Source organism: Gadus macrocephalus, chromosome 16 (assembly GCF_031168955.1).
Source record: "Gadus macrocephalus chromosome 16, ASM3116895v1".
Taxonomy (NCBI): domain Eukaryota; kingdom Metazoa; phylum Chordata; class Actinopteri; order Gadiformes; family Gadidae; genus Gadus; species Gadus macrocephalus.
The window spans coordinates 1,938,129-1,957,616 of record NC_082397.1 but is presented as its reverse complement, the minus strand read 5'-3'; the positions used below and the strand labels follow the sequence as shown (position 1 = coordinate 1,957,616).

General features: G+C 49.8%; 1 protein-coding gene across 1 annotated transcript; it reads left to right on the top strand.

Moving 5' to 3' along the window:
* Positions 1-2,350: 2,350 nt before the first annotated feature.
* nmd3 (NMD3 ribosome export adaptor) lies at positions 2,351-18,598 on the top strand. Its single transcript, XM_060075121.1, is given in 17 exon segments — positions 2,351-2,487; positions 3,132-3,204; positions 3,300-3,434; positions 5,483-5,579; positions 7,010-7,090; positions 7,707-7,835; positions 10,214-10,304; positions 11,453-11,531; positions 11,895-11,991; positions 12,637-12,754; positions 14,709-14,854; positions 15,316-15,428; positions 15,733-15,805; positions 15,936-16,042; positions 17,239-17,309; positions 18,094-18,195; positions 18,198-18,598. Coding segments are annotated over 16 exon segments (1,512 nt in total). The 5' UTR covers positions 2,351-2,487; positions 3,132-3,160; the 3' UTR covers positions 18,227-18,598.
* The last annotated feature ends 890 nt before the right edge of the window (positions 18,599-19,488 follow it).

Sequence of the window (19,488 nt, the reverse complement as noted above, 5' to 3'; positions counted from 1 at the left end):
CTTCACACTACCACCCTACCACCCGCACTAGAGGCTTCACAGCGAGGTGGACGACGTCCCCCGCATCGTGACGGGGATCACACCGGTCCAAAGAGAAAATGACTGGTTTGAAAAGTCCGTACACCTAAAAAACAAACAAAAAAAAAAACACAACCGCCGACCTGGTGGACTCTAGCGTGGAGCCCTGCGGTAAACCAGCGGCCGCTCGCCGTCCCTCCGATGCGGTGAATCACCGAGCAGAGAGCAGTGGGCTCGGCCACTAGAACGAGACGATAGCGTTCAGCTCCGCCACACCAAGTGAGCCCGCACAACCGCACAATAAAGAACCGGCTGTCGGTCACAGACTCCTCATGGCCGCTCACACAGCCCCCCCCCCCTCCGGAATAGCGGTGTGTGTGCGTGTGCTTGTGTGCGTGTGTTTGTGTACGTGTGTGTGTGCGTGTGTGTGTGTGTGTGGATCCCCGCTCGCATTCCCAGCTGCTGCTGCCTCCTGCCTGTGGGGGGAGTGCGCTCCAGAGAGGGTCTCTGCTCTGGAGGGTCTGTGTTCTAGAGACGGTCTGGGTTCTAGAGGGAGTGGAGGGTCTGTGTTCTAGAGACGGTCTGGGTTCTATAGGGTCTGGAGGGTGTGTGTTCTAGAGGGTCTCTGGAGGGTCTGTGCTCTAGAGGGCCTGTGTCTAGAGAGGGTCGTTCTAGAGCCAAGACCGCAGCACTCGGACAATGTGTGGGGCGCAGAATCCAGAGTTGTGTGTGTGTGTGTGTGTGTGTGTGAGTGTGTGTGCGTGTATTGTGTGTGTGTGTGTGTGTGTGGGGGGGGGGGGGGGGGGGGCGTGTGTGTGCGTGTGTTTGTGTGGGGGTGTGGGGGCTGCGTGTGCGTGTGTGTCAGCTTTAACTGATTAAACAAATTCATTTACAATGTAATTAGGCTATGTGTGCTCAGGTGAGGAGAAACACCACTCATCATACCAATTATCCAAATATGTCATATGCCCCGTTAGATTGGACTGGGATAGATGATCGCTGTAAGCGCTTTAATAGACCTGCAATAAACAACTTACCCTCAGGTTTTAATTTAGCAATTAACAATTAATGGTACCTCAAAGGATCACGTTCTCCCATAGAGTCGACCTCTCGCTACGTGGGCTTGGTTAACAGGAAATGATGGTGGTGCATGAGAGACGGACCGTTTTTACTAGCTGTTTGAAATCTCCAGAAGGAAGCGACTGACTCATCCGTCATAAATAAACGTGTGAATGTGGTTCACTGCGAACACCGACCATCATCCGTGACACCCTCCGCCACATGCACACATCAACATGCATGTACACACAACTTCAATAGGCTATAGCCCAACTACCCCCCCCCCCCCCCCGCCCCCCCCCCCCCCAATCTGGCAATACTGATATTGGAGGACACTGCTTCTGCACAGCGTCCACCCCAAAGGCGGTCCTACACGAGGGGCTAAGGGGGACCGTGCCCCTGTAGACATGTCCCTGACCCCCCCTGTGCCCCCCCCCCCCCCCTGCTGACCAAATAAAATAATTATGATTTTACGGAACTAATGCGACGCATACACGGGTAAATTAGAGGGGCGCACCCAACAGCGTGGTGCTGCTGCCTTGTGAATGAGAGCACGTATTATCATCTGTTTTGGCTGTTGCATTGGGATAACAAATACATTTAGGTAAAGAGTAGTAGGCCATCTGCCTGTGTTATTAGGAGGGATGATTATGCAAAGAAATGTAATGCATAGCCCTAAGTATTTTTTTCTTATAATTGCATTTATCATGAAATGAGGAAAGAACAGTAGAACAGGGAAGTTTTCTAAAAGAGAAGAACACAGTTCTTCACACTGAAACTGATAAATAAGGAATGGCACATTGTTTTTCACTTTGTTGTACTTTGTTTTTTCACATTGACACACAGTATTTGTACCCTGTACTGTATTTTTTATTTTTCATTTTCTTATTGCCCGCTTGCACGCTTTTTTATGGCCCGCTTGCACGCTCCATCAATTTAAGATAGTTTGACAGAAAAATACAGAATGGTGAAGTTACAAATTCTTAAATTAAATGTTTGATAATTTTTAAGTACATAAAGTTTATAATTATAATCTTTAAATATAATTTTTTGCCTTTTTTTTGCCCCTCTGGTTAAAAACTGGCCCCTCCTCGGCCCCCCTAGTAAAATTTGTCTAGAACCGCCACTGATCCACCCACCAACAGGTCTCGACTGGCGCGGTTCATTTTCTCTCTCGACTGGTACATTCGCATTCGACAAGAGGAATATTCCTTACATCTCGTTACAGTGAAATTGAAAAGTAGCATGTTAATAATATCATTTTTATTTTTATTTCGTTATTTCCTATCAGGCAAAAAAAAAAGGCAGCCAGAGGGGCCTTTGGGTCAGGTGACGTCACCGATTCTCTTCCTCGCTGGGGGAAACGTGCTCAGAAACCAGCGTGCTGTGGACTTAAACTCGTTACTTACAGTAAGTGCTATTGCCTTTGTCATGCTCGACCAATGCTAGGGAGAGTTTACTCGTAATTCATACTTGTATACACATGGATATTACTCATCCCACGAAGCTGTCGGAATGAGCTCTAAATGCTAGCGGGGTTAACAGTAAGACAGGAGCCTGCTTCACATTGCTGCTAAGTGGGCTAGCATGTTAGCCTCCTGTATCAACAACCAAAGGATCTCCAACGATCAATGTTTATTAATGGCAGACACATGCGGACCTGATGTCCGCTACCGTAGAGTTCATATCGCCTCATACGTGCCCATGGATCTATCACTGAGTATATTAGTATGTGACAGTAACATGTGTATGACAATCAAACAGTGTTACACATGTTAGGATGTCTTACGTTTTAATAATAATCATTGAATTACTGTGTAATTGCACCTCACAGCCCTTGAACACAACTGGTCTACACAATCCAATACATGGGAATCCAACACGAAACTTAATCGTTCTGCGCATCTTTACTTTTACCTTTTTTTTTTTTTTTACAAGCATACAACAAAAGCAAAAAATACACTGATACAAGATGCTTCTTGAGAACACACACACACACACACACACACACACACACACACACACACATTCAATTTGTATTGCTTCATTGACAGAAGTTAAGTGACAGCGGTAAAGCCACAGGATGGAGTACGTCGAGGCTCCCCCGATCGCCAGCGAGGGTAGCATGTAAGTAGTCCTCACCAACTGTCTCATTAAACGCCCTGCCGGACACCAAATGAACCCACCATTTAATGGCTGCTTATTGACCCACCCCCCTCCAGCCTCTGCTGCACATGCGGGGTCCCCATCCCCCCTAACCCGGCCAACATGTGTGTGGCCTGCCTGCGCACCACGGTGGACATCTCCGAAGGCATTCCCAAGTCTGTCACGGCCCTCTTCTGTAAGCAGTGTGAAAGGTGGGTACACACACACTGGGCCGCACTGCTCGAGTGTATGGTGGATACATTGGCACTGGGAATCCCAGAGATCACTTTAAGGCTGGATTGCATGGGAGCGTTGTCACAGCAGAGCTGCCTTTCTGTTGAGTAGCATCAATCTAGGAGGCAGTTTGATACGAACCAGACTGCAAATATCCTCTGGAATCCAGCTCCTTACGGACTGCTTTGATTACTGTGTGTGTGTGTGTGTGTGTGTGCGTAGCTGACTGTGTGTGTGTTTGTGTATCTTGACTGTGTGTGTATCTTGACTGTGTGTTTGTCTATCTTGTCTGTGTGTATATTGACTGTGTGTTTGTGTGTTTGTCTATCTTCACTGTGTGTGTGTGTGTGTCTGTGTGTATCTTGACTGTGTGTATCTTGACTGTGTGTGTATCTTGACTGTGTGTGTATCTTGACTGTGTGTATCTTGACTGTGTGTATCTTGACTGTGTGTGTATCTTGACTCTTTGTGTGTGTATCTGGACTGTACTGTGTGTGTATCTTGACTCTTTGTGTGTGTATCTGGACCGTGTGTGTGTGTATCTTGACTGTGTGTGGATCTGGACTGTGTGTGTGTATCTGGACTCTGTATGTGTGTATCTTGACTCTGTGTGTGTGTGTGTGTATCTTTACTGTGTGTGTGTGTGTGTGTGTGTGTATCTTTACTCTGTGTGTGTGTGTGTGTGTGTGTGTGTGTGTGTGTGTGTGTGTGTGTGTGTGTGTGTGTGTGTGTGTGTGTGTGTGTGTGTATGTATCTTGACTCTGTGTGTGTGTATCTTGACTCTGTGTGTGTGTATCTTGACTCTGTGTGTGTGTATCTTGACTCTGTGTGTGTGTATCTTGACTCTGTGTGTGTCTGTCTCGACTGTGTGTGTGTGTATCTTGACTCTGTGTGTCTGTATCTTGACTCTGTGTGTGTCTGTATCTTGACTCTGTGTGACTGTATCTTGACTCTGTGTGTGTCTGTATCTTGACTGTGTGTGTATCTTGACTCTGTGTGTGTGTATCTTGACTCTGTTGCCCCTTTCACACCGCCGCAAAATCGGGGCCGGTTCCGGGCCAGTTCGGAGCTAGGGCCAGGGCTTTGGTGTCACACCGCCAAAGAACCGGCTCCGGCCCCTAAAAACCGGTTCAACTCTGGCCCCACTTTAGAGCTGGGCTAGAACGAGAACCGCTTTTACGCAGGGGGCAGGGGGCGGGGTTATCCCAGGAAGACCAACGAAGGGCGGCATTTTTAAATCACCGAAGTGAACGATGGACGCTAAGACAAAATCGCAGTGGACCGTGGAGGAGACAACCTGTCTCCTTGGATTTTGGTCTTCTGCCGAGGTTCAGAAAAAGTTCCACCATTGTTCTTGTTGTTTGAAACTGCGAGGGTTGCTGGTAAAGCGGAGACGTAAGCAAACGTTTGCAGTGACGTCATGACGTTGCTCTCGCCGGCTCCGTGGCTGGCTCTCGCCGGTGTGAAACCAACCGGTTCTTAACTGGGGTAAGGCTGGAACCAGTTTGGAACTGGCCCTAGCACCAGCCCGGAACTGGCTCTCGGTTCTTTTTGGTGTGAAAGCGGCATGTGTGTATCTTGACTGTGTGTGTGTATCTTGACTGTGTGTGTGTGTATCTTGACTGTGTGTGTGTATCTTGACTCTGTGTGTGTGTGTATCTTGACTCTGTGTGTGTATCTTGACTCTGTGTGTGTGTGTGTGTATCTTGACTGTGTGTGTATCTTGGCTGTGTGTGTATCTTGAACTCCTTCACTTGGGCTAAGGAATATTCACGTGATAAAAATAGATCTCGCATGTAATAAAAGAAAAGATCTAAAAAAACAAAGTAACGACCGCCACGTAGCCAAATGGAACGGCGTAAAAGTATGTTGCAATAAAACTACTCCTAAAATTACAATTTATCCAAAGTATTTGTAACGGAGTAAATGTAGCGCGTTCCTACCCACCTCTGATCCTGACTGTGTGTGTGTGTATCTTGACTCTGTGTGTATCCTGACTGTGTGTGTATCCTGACTGTGTGTGTAGGTACTTGCAGCCTCCAGCCACATGGATCCAGTGCGCGCTGGAGTCCAGGGAGCTGCTGGCTCTCTGCCTGAAGAAACTGAAGGGCTCCATGACTAAAGTAAGCATTCCTCTGTCTCCCAGCGCCCATCTCACCGGAGGCCTCGCAGCCCCGTCTTCACCGCGCCGCTCAGACCGAGGTTCTGTTTGTGCTGTCGGGGTGGAAAGGGTTTTTGAGGTTAGGTAGATATGAGATATTCCCTCTGAATTAGCGATGTGACACTGGGAACCAAAAACTTTTAAGTATAAAATACAGGTTAAACTGACTCGACAGACTGTACATTACACAGGTTAAACTGACTTAACAGACTGTATATTATACAGGTTAAACTGACTTAACAGACTGTATACAGGTTAAACTGGTTTAACATAGACTATATTATACAGGTTAAACTGACTTAACAGACTATACAGGTTAAACTGACTTAACAGACTAAACAGGTTAAACTGACTCGACAGACTGTACATTACACAGGTTAAACTGACTTAACAGACTGTATACAGGTTAAACTGACTTAACAGACTGTATACAGGTTAATCTGACTTAACAGACTGTATATGGGTTAAACTGATTTGACAGACTGTATATAACACGGGTTAATCTGACTTGACAGACTGTATATCTCACAGGTTAAACAGACTTTCCATCTGTACACTGGTGGACACTATCATGGCCTACAAACCAGTACATAGTAGCTTACTGGCTGACATTTAGACCGTGTATTTTTCGATGACAGTTTTGGGGTATTTCCTGAATCCCTCAAACCACATTCTTGATTCTATTAATACATCAGTGCAGGCTTGGTCCCGGCGGGGGGAACCAACAACAGTCCCTCATCCCACTCGGCACCGGGTTTTGATTCAGAGATCGCACGCAGAGGAGGGGCTACTCAGACCGCCTGCTGTTGAGTGTATTTGGGAGGGAGATGGGCGAGGAGGAGGCAATAGAGAGACTATTTAAGACTGAGACTACTTAAGACGCTGAAGATAGATCTAAGATATGTTCAGATCTTTATTTCATCCCATAAATGAGAAATTCACTTGTTACAGCAGCCCAAGGAATTTAAAAAGATGCAATAAAAAAATAAAGTTATCTCCAGCATGCATACTTGGAAAAAATCACAGTGTTTACAATGCCATGCCATAGGGGCATAGATGTACACTAAGGGTTACACAACAGTGGAGGACAAAGGGTCCTTCAACACCGAAATGAATACTTCATTCAAATGTACTGTGGAAAGTGCACATGATTTACGTTGAAGTATTAGGTGATTGATTAGTGACACCACTATGATTCATAACAGTTGTGTTATAGGAAAAATAAATCAAAAACCAACGTGGTGGTCAATATATATCTGTTAGTGTGCAGCCCTCGTATGTTTTGATGACCTCACACACTGACACTCACCTTTCTATAAGGATCAGCCTTACCTTTACCTGACCTTTACCTTGCTTGCCCTCGACCTCATCAGTGTAAACCCCCCCCCTCAGGTGCGGCTCATCGACGCCGGCTTCCTGTGGACAGAGCCTCACTCCAAGAGGATCAAGCTGAAAGTGACCATACAGAAGGAGGTGAGCACACGTGTGAACCCGGCCGGCTCTTATCCTCTTCGAGCCATCCCCCCCCCCGTCACCAGCCTCGGATGGATTCGTTATTAATGAAGTATGTCTGCGTCCAAGCCGTGTGACCGTGGAGGCGTTGGAGCGCTGTGCGTAGCGCCAAGTGTTCAGAGACCTCCGATGTCTCGGGTGCGCCGCAGAAAGGAGAGGCTCTCGGTGTGCTTTCAGCGCTCTGACCTTTCCGGAGAACCCGAGCCCCGGACCGCTCAGAGCCAAGTCCTTTGTTCCCACCTGGGGAGATCCTGTGCGATACGGACTCTGAATCCCGCGCCGCCCCCACTGGCCCGCCCGCCAAACGGCCACCTCGGCCTTTTTAACGAGGCCGTGCCATTCTGTGTGTTCTTCGCGGTGGGATCGCTGGCCTGGAATCCCAGCGCGTTGTGGGAGAGCAGTGGCCTTTGTCCTGCGTCTCAGGACTGGCCGAGCATGTGATCCAACCCTCTGTGTGTGTGTGTGTGTGTGTGTGTGTGTGTGTGTGTGTGTGTGTGTGTGTGTGTGTGTGTGTGTGTGTGTGTGTGTGTGTGTGTGTGTGTGTGTGTGTGTGTGTGTGTGTGTGTGTGTCCTGAAGGTGATGAACGGCGCCATCCTGCAGCAGGTGTTTGTGGTGGAGTTCACCATCCAGTACCAGATGTGTGACGACTGCCATCGCGTGGAGGCCAAGGACTTCTGGAAGGCGGTGGTGCAAGTCAGGCAGAAGGTAGGAGGCCCGACCGGGGCGGCTCCATGGGGGGGGGCTGACCTCCCCTCGGTTATGCGTTGGACCTTTCCTCTGGGATTGTTTTAGGAGGGGTCAACTGTTAACTTCCTGTTCACCATTTAGCTTGGGTCAACGTAGGGCTGGGCGATTTTTTCGGTTTAATCGATTAATTTGCATTTTTTCTTTCCTACGGTTTGTGAAATGGCTGAACCGAAAAATCGCGATTTAAAAACAGTTCTAGACTCTTCAGATTTGTTTTGCTGAATAGACTCCGTAGTAGCCTCCTCTCTCACTTTCCAGAACGCGCGCAAAACTCAGCCTACTGCAATCACATTCACCTCGCCCCCGACAGACTTGGGGGAGAGCCGGGTCGATTTGCAAAGATGACGTTATGTATACAAATAATTTGTGATCAACAACTCACATGTGTGTTCTCTTAGTTACAAGCAGTGGTGTAGTCTACGTGATACGCAGGTATACGCCGTATACCCACTAGGAACGCACCAGGATTTGCGTATACCCACTTAAAAATGTGCACGGATACGTATCAATCGTCTTGTGACAGATCTTTCACTTCTGTGTTTATTTTTCGGAAATATCGGTTGGGTATAACTGCAATAAAATACTTTAAGCAGGGGAAGTTATCTCCTACATTCACCATTCATAAAATTCCCGCTGTGCGCTCGCGCTCTGCCCTGTCTCTGTTACGAAGCGCGAAGCTGCCCCTGCATCTCTGCACGTTAGTTGGCGGGCCGAGCCCCTCCTTCTCGCGTGTGTGTGCGTGCGTGCGTGCGTGCGTGCGTGCGTGCGTGCGTGCGTGCGTGCGTGCGTGCGTGCGTGCGTGCGTGCGTGCGTGCGTGCGTGCGTGCGTGCGTGCGTGCGTGCGTGCGTGCGTGCGTGCGTGCGTGCGTGCGTGCGTGCGTGTGTGTGTGTGTCCAGTCCTCCCATATTAATGTGTAAACCACATAATAAGTAGTCAACAGAAGACAATGTTTTAATCCCACTTTATATCTCCTCGTTACTTTTAGATGAGAACCCCTGGCCAGCCTTTCAGACTGGGTGTCAGGCTAGGGAATTTAAAAACAGGCATCCTTGGTTAGAGTGGAGGGAAAAAAAGTTATAGGTAAATGTCAGCCAACATACAGTTGGTATACACAATTGAAATTCATAATGTTAATCACTATGCAAATGAGAGTATAGCTAATTCATGGTCATTTTTAAGGTGCAGTAATTTCACACTTTTACACAATTAAATTACTGTATGGTATGTTAGATAACAACAGTAAGAGCTCAAATTAGAGCAATTGAAAGAGTGAAACCTTAGTCTCCTGTCATCTCCTTCTCATGCACTGGTTAGCCATGGTTGTAAACAGTTCATTCAATTATTCTGAGTAGATTTTGTCCTTGTTTAGCATGTGCTATTGCTACTATAGATATACAAAGGACAACTTGTAATTTTTGAGTTCTATTTGTTCATACTGTTATTAAAACTGATAAACCTACTCAGCTTTCCATGATTGTTGCTAATCGTTATACTCTTAAATCAGCGGGTTGTAGACCCCTGCGTTGGTGAGTGTGGTGCGACACCCCATAAGCGCCACACACGTACATGGGTTTCAATGGAATTTGTTTAGAGAAATACAGAAAAAAAAAATCGAGGTTTAAATCGAAAATCGTCCTTTAGTTAGAAAAAATCGAGATTTTATTTTTAGGCCAAATCGCCCAGCCCTAGGTCAACGTTATCCTCTTCAGATTCGTCGCGTCATTTACTTTTATAGATATGGTTCGACATCTCTACTGACAGGATGGTACCTTTTTTATTCTTCGATTCAATAAACGTTTGTCTTTTCCGTCCAAACTGCCGACTTTTTTATGTAACCGGACAGTACATTTTTAAAATGAGATTTTAAATCGTGGGGGAAACATTCAGGATGGTTTGCTGTGTTGCCAGATGGAGTTTCTCACGCAGGGATGCTTTGACTCACAAATGTATTTGAGACTATAGTTCATATTTTACACATTTACATTTAGGGCATTCGGCAGACGATTTTATCCAAAGAGACTTACAATAGGTACCTGTGTCAGAAGAAAGAGAAACAACAATATATTGCAGGCGTTACAGTAAGGATGTTCATTGAACCAAGTGCCAAGCACTAACAATCTCGAGGTTAACCCATTCCCCGTGTACAACAGAGATAGCTAGGATAAGATGCTGCACAATACTAAGTACTTTTTTTAAGTGCGAGGACGTACAACATACAATAAGTGTACATTAACGTCCAGGACGTACAACATACAATAAAGTTTCTACTTCATATCCCCATCATAGTTCATCAATGTCTATCTTGCCATGGCTGAAATGTGTGTCTATTTGACAGACTTCCCACAAGAAGACGTTTTATTATCTGGAGCAGCTGATCCTCAAGCACAAACTCCACACCAACGCCCTCAACATCAAAGAGATCCACGGTAGGTCCACGCAGCCATCACCTATGTGATTGAAGATCACACGCAGTGATCTTCAATCACAAGAAGAGTGTCCTGTGATGGTCCACAGTTCTGCTCTGTTTGGATGGATGGATGGCGTCCAACTGTGTTCTATTAGGGCTGGGCGATGGATCGAATTTTGATTACGATTTAACGTCAAACGATCACAAAACTAATATAATCAGGTTCTATTTATTTTTAGATTCTTTGTTTTCATTACATTTTCAGCAGAACAGCTGGATACATTTTTGACCATTTTGTGTATTTCTTTTAAGGCGAAATTTCAAAGTTCTCAGTTACAAAGTGTTTTTCCGGGAGAGACATGCTGAATAAATACATCATGATTTCAAACCCAAAAATAATCTTTGATTAATCGTGTTTTCAATATTGACCAACGCAATCGTGATTATGATTTATTTTTTTTCCATAATCGAGCAGCCCTAGTTCTAGGGGAGCTAGTCCCCCTTCTTTTTCCTGGGCGGGATCTCGTTTGATACCTGCTGCTCGGGAAACGAGACGAATGCTCCTCCAACCCAAGGCCCAACCGCAGCGTCGATGTCTTTGACCGTCTTAGGTTCCCAGACTCGTAGTTGTTTTCTTTTGCCGTCGCTTGAGCAAGTCTTTATTAAAGTAACTACAGCACATGTGAGCAGTCCTAGTGTTCGCTAAGAAGAAAATCCATCCGGTCCCAACGGAGACCAGATCCCCACCAGATGTTTTTGTCAAAATGTGGCGGGACGACTGAGAGAATACCATGTTGGGAAGAGAGGGAAGAGAGGGGGGAGAGGGGGAAGAGGGGGAAGAGGGGGAAGAGAGTTGCTGTCTGCCGGCAGAGGCTGACTCGGGGCAGCACCAGACACGCGCCCCGCCGCCTGGGCCGCAGACGCCTCTGCACCCGGGCCGTCTTAAAGACCAGGTTGGCATCGGAGCCATCGTAAATGAGCTCCACATCTCGGCACGAGTTGAAAGCGGCGAGGAGGCTTCCACATGTGGCGTGTGTACGTGCGTGCGTGTGTGTGTGCGCGCGGATGTGCCTGTGTGTGCGCGGGTGTTGCAAAGGGAAGGTGTGTGTGTCGAGTCTTTTTGCGTGGGATCCTTTGGCTGACGGCTGGTGATGTGTGTTCTCTCAGACGGGATTGATTTCTACTACGCCACGAAGCAGCACGCCCTGAAGATGACGGACTTCCTCCAGTGTACGGTGCCCTGCAGGTCAGTGCTGGGCGTCTCTGTCTGAAGACGGGCGTCGTCTCCTGATCGGAACCGTTCACATCGTCGCTAACTACCTGCTACATGCCTAAAGTTTATTTTGAGCAAACAAAGAATGTTTTAGAGATTAAGACCCTCGCCTCCAAGATAAAAGCCTTTGTGGCTGATTTATTACTTTGTCGAATTCACAAACTTCTTTTAAGGTCGTTAGAGCTAAAGTCAGTTTGACATGACATCATTTCAACGATACGAACCCCATGAGTGTGACCTTGTATTGAACCGGTCACGTTAGCGTCGTCCGGTTCAGGGGTCGGGGCCTTGCTCTGCCGGGTCTGTTTGTGACACTGAACCCTCTTGTGTCCAAAGGTCAAAGACCTCCCAGCGCCTGATATCCCACGACATCCACTCCAACACCTTCAACTACAAGAGCACCTACTCCCTGGAGATCGTGCCCATATGCAAGGTAGGAATCAACCGCCTCTGCTCCTACGGGCGGCGCTCGCCATGGCGTCCTGACGGGGAACCAGACCTTCCTCTGCGCACGAGTCCGGCCAGAAGAAGTCTGGGAAGTGGCGTCCATTCAGGCCGACTGCTGAATCCTCTTTCCTTTCGGATCAGAGAAATGTTATATCTGTTAGCCATGTCAGGAATCCTTCGTCTGATCTGCAGAGCGTGCGTTTGTGTAATACGATGCTTCTGCATTCCAGGGCTTAGAACTGTTTTTCCGATGTGGTACTCCCCCAGATATGATGCTTCTTTATTCCACCAAATAGAACTGTCCTCCGATCCTAATCGTGGACCGTGGTTTGCGCACAGTACCAAAATATAATCAAATTAACTTTGCCCTTTTTTGTTTAATATTCAAAGTTGAACCTTAATCAGATCAGAGGTCTTTAAATTGTTTCGAATATCGAACCAAAAACCATTTACATTTACATTCAGGGCATTTAGCAGATACTTTTATCCAAAGCGACTTACAGTACTTATTTGTCAGAACATCGCGTCGCAATTGCGGTGGGGGTCAAAGGCTGTGTTTAACCTGGCCTCCTCTCTCTCTCTCTCTCTCTCTCTCTCTCTCTCCCCCCCCCCCCCCCCCCCCCCCCTCCAGGACAACGTGGTGTGTCTGCCCCCGCGGCTGGCCCAGAGCCTGGGCAACATGGGGCAGGTGTGTGTGTGTGTCCGGGTCACCAGCGCCATCCACCTCATTGACCCGCGCACCCTCCAGAGTGAGTACCCCCCCCCCCAAATGAGTTATCCACACAGCTCACACAGCAGCTCTGTGGAGCTGGGTGGATAACTCCCCTCATATCAGTCGACACTCTAGCTTACAATGCTACTGCTACAGTGTCGATTGATCTCCTCGTGCTGTTTTTAGTACGAGATCATCTCCCTGTAGCGTGCAACTGGTTCGGCTTACCTAACTGGTTCGGCCTACCTTAGGAGGTTGTGCTTGTTGACTCGTAACCGAAAGGTTGCTAGTTCGAAACCCCGGCCCATCCTAGAGTGTCGAGGTGCCCCTGAGCAAGACGACCATCCCTGACTGCTCCCGGAGTGCTGGCTGTCCCCTTGCGTGGGTCACTCCGCCGTCGGTGTCGGTCGCGCAGTGATTCTCAAACTCTTTCTACTACTGTAGCCCCTCTAAGAACCTCTTTCAGCTGAGTACCCCCTTCTCCGGCACAAAACATTTTGGGGGAGATTTTTTTCTAAAATGAACATAAATAATGTGTGTGCGTTGTGTTTGGCAGTGTAAACATGAACATTTAAAGGGAGCAGATGCTCACATTTGAGTGAGAAACATGGCCCTGTGATTCATGCAACTGTTGGATAATTTCTCGCCACAAACGAAGCCCAACGCCGTGGGAGGGTCAGAGCGTGTAGAGGGGAAGCCCACTGCAATGTATTCCTCCTGAAACACAGTTTTACGTATCATGGGGGGGGGGGTGGGTAATCTCCTGACTGCAGAGCAGAACGCCCGTTGCGCCTGAAAGGCTCCCACTTCAAAAGCTCAGTTTGCTTCAGCTCGTAACGCCAGCCTGCTCAGGAAGTGGTCCGATCTCACCATCGGCCCTTAATCGTCAATCTGCACCTCCAAAGAAGAGAGCGTTGGACGGAAACGAGGGCCGCCAGAGGGGGGCTTGAAGACACGCTGCGTTAACGGGCCAGGGGCTCCTTCCCGGCGCTCACTTTAGCCATCGGACATCTCGTCAGGACACTCGCGCCGCTGCAGCCTCCCACGTGTACGCCCCGAGTCAAACCATGTAGGTTACATTCAGACAAGAAGACTAGTGGACAGCGCCACCTGGGGGCTGTGTGCCCCTTACTGTGACCCTAACCTTCCCCTGTCTCCCCCTTACTCTCCCCTGTCTCCCCCTCTCCCCCTTACTCTCCCCTGGCTCCCCCTTACTCTCCCCTGTCTCCCCCTCTCCCCCTTACTCTCCCCTGTCTCCCCCGTCTCTCCCCTGTCTCCCCCTCTCCCCCTTACTCTCCCCTGTCTCCCCCGTCTCTGCCCCTTTCTCTCCCCCCCGTCCCTCCCCGTCTCCCCCTTACCCTCCCCCTTACTCTCCCCCTTACTCTCCCCCTCCCCCCTGTCTCTCCCTTACTCTCCCTCTCCCCCTGTCTCTCCCTCTCCCCCCTTACCCTCCCCCGTCTCCCCCCTCTCTCCTGGGCCGTTGCCGTCTGGTTCTGTGCTGGAGGCGGCGCTCTGTGGGCCACATGTCCCCCCCCCTGCGTCCCCCCCGCCTGCGTCCCACCAGAGGCTCCGCCGGGTAAACCTGAGTGGCGGCTTTCTGTTTTTAGTCGAAGCCCTGGAAGTCCTTTGCTTCCCGCCGTCCCTCGGCTGACCGGACGGCGGCGAGGTCGTGGTCCAGCGCCGGCGAGGCTGATCGGAGGGTTTCCGTCGGCCTTTAATGGCCGCCGCATGGATCCGTCTGGGAGGGCGGACCCTCAGAGGGAGAGGCTCGACCTACCGGAGCGCCGGAGCAGGAACGCGTTGGGCGGGTTCGGGACGGGAAGCTTTCGTGCACTCGGCGGCCATTGTGTTTGTGCTCATGGCGTCACATCAGAGGGTGATGAGGAGGATGATGATGATGAGGAGGAGGATGTGGCTGATAATGAGGAGGATGATGAGGATTAAGATGCTGATGAGGCCCGTTGTGTCCGCACCCCCCCCCCCCCCCCCAGTTGCGGAGGTGGACGGCAGCACGTACTGGCGCTACCCCTTCAACAGCCTGTGCAGCCCGCGGCAGCTGGAGGAGTTCATCGTCATGGACACCGAGATCATCAGGGACCTCCATCTGGGGGCGGGGGCGGGCTTCAGGTCCAATAAGGTGAGTGTGCTTTGAGTGTGTGTGTGTGTGTGTGTGTGTGTGTGTGTATTCTCAGTGCGCGCGTGCGTGTGTTCTCAGTGCGTACGCGCGAGTGTGTGTGTTCTCAGTGCCTTTGTGTGTTCTCAGTGCCCATGTGTGAGCGTGTTCTCTCAGTGGGCGTATATGTGTTCTCAGTTCACGTGTGTGTGTGTGTGTTCTCAGTGCGTGTGTTGATTTTCCGCTCGAGAACAAATTACATTACTGGAAGAAACTAAAATCAATAGTTGGCCATTCCATTATGGCTGAACCTGGCGTGGGGGCGGAGCCAGGGGGGGGGGACGCTCAGGGGGGGGGGGGTCGGCCCCCCCCCAGCGGCCCCTCACTCTGGGGGCTTTCAGTCGGTCGCTTTCGTGACCTGAATTCACAACAAAGTGTGTGTGTGTGTGTGTGTGTGTGTGTGTGTGTGTGTGTGTGTGTTCCAGCATACGTTGGCTGACGTGTGGGTGCAGAAGACGTCGGAGCTGGACACCAGTCAGCAGTACCACTGCCGCACCTTCCTGGGTCACCTGCTCAACATAGGAGACCTGGTCCTGGGGTGGGTACGGCTCCTTAGGCTGGGGGCTCAGGCAGGGCTCTGGACCCCCACGCACTGACCTGACCCCCCCTGACCCACCCGGACCACCACGCACTGAACTGACCCACCCGGACCCCCACGCACTGAACTGACCCCCCCTGACCCACCCGGACCCCCACGGACTCACCTGACCCCCACTGACCCCCCCCCTGATCCCAACGGACCCTACGGATTGCCTGGACCCCCACTGACCCCCCCAATGACCCCACTGTCTGCCCTGGACCCCCCTTGACCCCCACTGACTGTCCCTCCTCTTCCCTTACAGCTTCGACTTTGCCAACTCCAACGTGAACGACGAATACCTGGACAAGATGAATCCCAACCACCTTCCTGATGTGGTGAGATCCCGCGCACGCACACGAGTTATGATCGACACCGCCCCCTAGTGGCCGTGTTCAGTAGTGGTGCCATACACCGAGCGGTCACCGGGACCTTAACCAGCTCCGCTCATTAAGTGACCGCTTTCAGGTGCTGATCAAGAAGAGCTACGACCGCAACAAGCGGGCGAGGAGGAGGAACTGGAAGCTGAAGGAGATGGAGCGCGACCGCGAGGGTCTGGACGTGGTGGACGAGAGGTACCCCACATCCACACGCGTTCACCCAGAGAGGCTCGAGGGCTGAATACCGTCCCGCAGCGCAAGGACCGCGCCGACGCCCCGGCGCAGCCGTGAACCTGTTTGGGGTCTGCGTCGGGTTTTAGTGAGCGCACCAATCACAGCAGTGGACGCAAGGAGGGTCCGCTACCCCCTTGCGTTGCGTGAACGCGGGACCATAATCAGCCCTTTACATTGAGTAAATTTGTCAGAAGAAAGAGAAACAATATATCTCTGTCGGTACAGTAAGGATGTTCATAGAACCAAGTGCCAAGCACTAACCATCACTAGGTTGACCCATTCCCCGTAAACAAGGGTAGCTAGGATAAGTCGCTACACAATTCTAAGTCATATTTTTAAGTGCCAGTGTACATTAAGTGCCAGGACGTACAACACACAATAAGTGTGTACATTAAGTGGAAGGACGTACGACATACAATAAGTGTGTACATTAAGTGCCAGGACGTACAACACACAATAAGTGTGTACATTAAGTGCCAGGACGTACAACACACAATAAGTGTGTACATTAAGTGGAAGGACGTACGACATACAATAAGTGTGTACATTAAGTGGAAGGACGTACGACATACAATAAGTGTGTACATTAAGTGCAAGGACGTACGACATACAATAAGTGTGTACATTAAGTGCCAGGACGTACAACACACAATAAGTGTGTACATTAAGTGGAAGGACGTACAACACACAATAAGTGAGTACATTAAGTGCCAGGACGTACAACACACAATAAGTGTGTACATTAAGTGGAAGGACGTACAACACACAATAAGTGTACATTAAGTGCCAGGACGTACAACACACAATAAGTGTGTACATTAAGTGCCAGGACGTACAACCTCCCGAGCCGTGCCGAGAGGTCGCCCCTCTGTCTGAGCTCTGATAGGATCAACTGAAGGCCGGCAGATGTGTTGATGATCCACAGAAATACCAACACCGTTAGTGTGCGTGTATGAGACGTGGATCGTACATTTGTCCGCTGGACAGTTTGTTTGGATTAGCGGTCGTTTGGTTAATCTTCTGTCCTATCGCTGGACAAATTGTTTGGAACAACGAATCAAAACACGTTGTTGCTCGTGCAGAATGTGAGCGTCTGGGCCCAACGCCCGGTCGCCTCCTCTCTCTCCTAACGGTTTCATCCTGACGTTTGACCGCAGACAATACACAGACTTCCTGGAGGATCTGGAGGAAGACGAAGCTCTCAGGAAAAACATCAACATCTTCAGAGGTGAGTGGCGGAACAGAATGCCTATGGATGGCGATAGGATAGACAAGACAACCAATCAGAGCGCAGCGCTGGTAGATTCAACCTTCACCAAATCCCTCCCGACGAACGGCAAACGTGTCTTCACCACCGAAGCTTTGAGGGCAGTATTTGGTCTTAATCTAGAGAATAAACCCTCCAGTTAGTTTATTAGCGCTACCGATAGCAGATGCAACGGACCGCTGCACATCAGCGGCAGCCATCTTGTTAAACCCGCCCTATGTTGGGTAAACGGTTGTGATTCGCACCAACCCGGGCCAGATTGTAAATGTAAAACAGACATTAAATAAGGGCCGTGTACAATAGTAGAACGGTTGTGGGTTCAACCCCCAATGTCAGCAATCTCGCTGCGGCCCCCCGTGAACCCCCTACCTGCTCCTTAAAGGTGTCGTATCATACCGCCAGGTGTGATTAGCCGTTTTCAAAAATAGGCCTCTTCTGACATCAGAAGTGGGCGTGTCCACCTTGATGTGTGACGGATAGATGAGCAAAGACTGCTACAGTCCACTGGGTAGGCTGATCTATCCAGCGCACATCTCGGTGACACGCCCCCCTCGTGATGTCACAAGAGGCCGATTGTCAAAACGGCTCGCGACGGCTGATCAAACTCCCACCTGGTGGTATAGTGCGTCACCTTTACCGGCCGCCTAGCTAAACGTGGCCAAGGGCTCCGGAACCGCGATGGGCGCCCCCTTGTGGCGGCGTGTTGAACTAACCCGTGTGTTGTCCTCCCCCCCCCCCCCCCCAGACACGTCCAGACCCCCCGTGGAGAGCGATACGGATGACGAGGGCGCGCCCTGCATCTCTCTGATGGAGATGCTGGAGGACATGACCCTGGCCGACGCCACGGGGGAGAGGGCGCCGACATGATGACGGACTAGCCCCGCCCCCGCCCCCCCACTCTGACGGGACGGGGGGACGGGGGGACGGGGGAGGCTCGCTTCATCTCATCTGTGTGGCTCTTCTCCCTGGAGGAAGCGGTGCCTCCTGTCCCCGGTGTCTCCCACCCAATCTGGCAACACCGCCTTTCTCCTGGACGTTCAGAGGTGCTTCAGTGCTGCTGACGCTCGGTCGCTCTGCGCCGCTAGGGTGTCTCGTGTTCACCGTACTTCTCCCCCCCCCCCTACTGGGCAAAGCAGGTAACTGCACGTCCGGTTCCCTCGAGGGACAGGAGCTGTGTGGAACTACATTTGAATAAGTCATTTCCCTACTATCCCTCTACCCAAATGAATATAAATAAATATTTACCCTACTGCGTGTTTGCGCTGTGAGTTTGTGAAGGCCGATGACGTGGCGAGGAAACGGCGCTCATCGCCTCAGAAGTATCTGAGGTCCCCCGGCGTGGGGGGTCCCGGGACCTGGGTCCGTGGGCTGTACCTTGTTATTGATACCTTTCATGTTAATATTAGCCAACAACAGTCATCTGTTACACTGAGTAGTGAGTGAATGTGGTATCTGGGTCCCAATCGATTTTGATATCTTATTGAAAACTAGGTGAAATAATAAAATAACCTCAGTAGCCATTGGCCAAGAAAAGACCAACTTGTACTTCTGTCATCGCCGGCTGGACTTGGACCCCAGCGTTGGACCGTCTTGGACCACAGCGCTACTGTAGATAATACTGTATACAGTAGATAAAACCTCTATACTGTTCAAACCTCTGTAGTGTAGACGCCACAGTAGTGTTTGCACTGTTTTAATTTGGTTCTCCTGGGAATAGTCATTGCGCTCCTCTGTAACACGCTACATCCTCAACGAGTGAGAGCAGATGTTGGGAATGTTCCGCTCAATTAAGTTATTAAATAGTTATACCTATTCCAAAATCAATGAATCTTCATACAATGTAGTCATTCTCTAAGCAGTTTCTGGTTCATTTACATGCTGGCAGTCAAATTACATGTAGGTATTGTTTGCAAAGTGAGTAAGTAAAAGGATTATATCGAGACTTATTTAATATTTTTAGAAATCGTTTGCGAGCCAACAATTGTGAACCTCCTATGAGCCAAGTGCGGCGAGCTGGAACACCCACTAAGTGTCGCTGTTGCTTACCTGCACTTCTGAACCGTTACTATGCAAAGTCATGGCAATATCCACTGTAAACAAAATGCCTCCATCCAACCTAAATTCAGATTATAATTGAAAA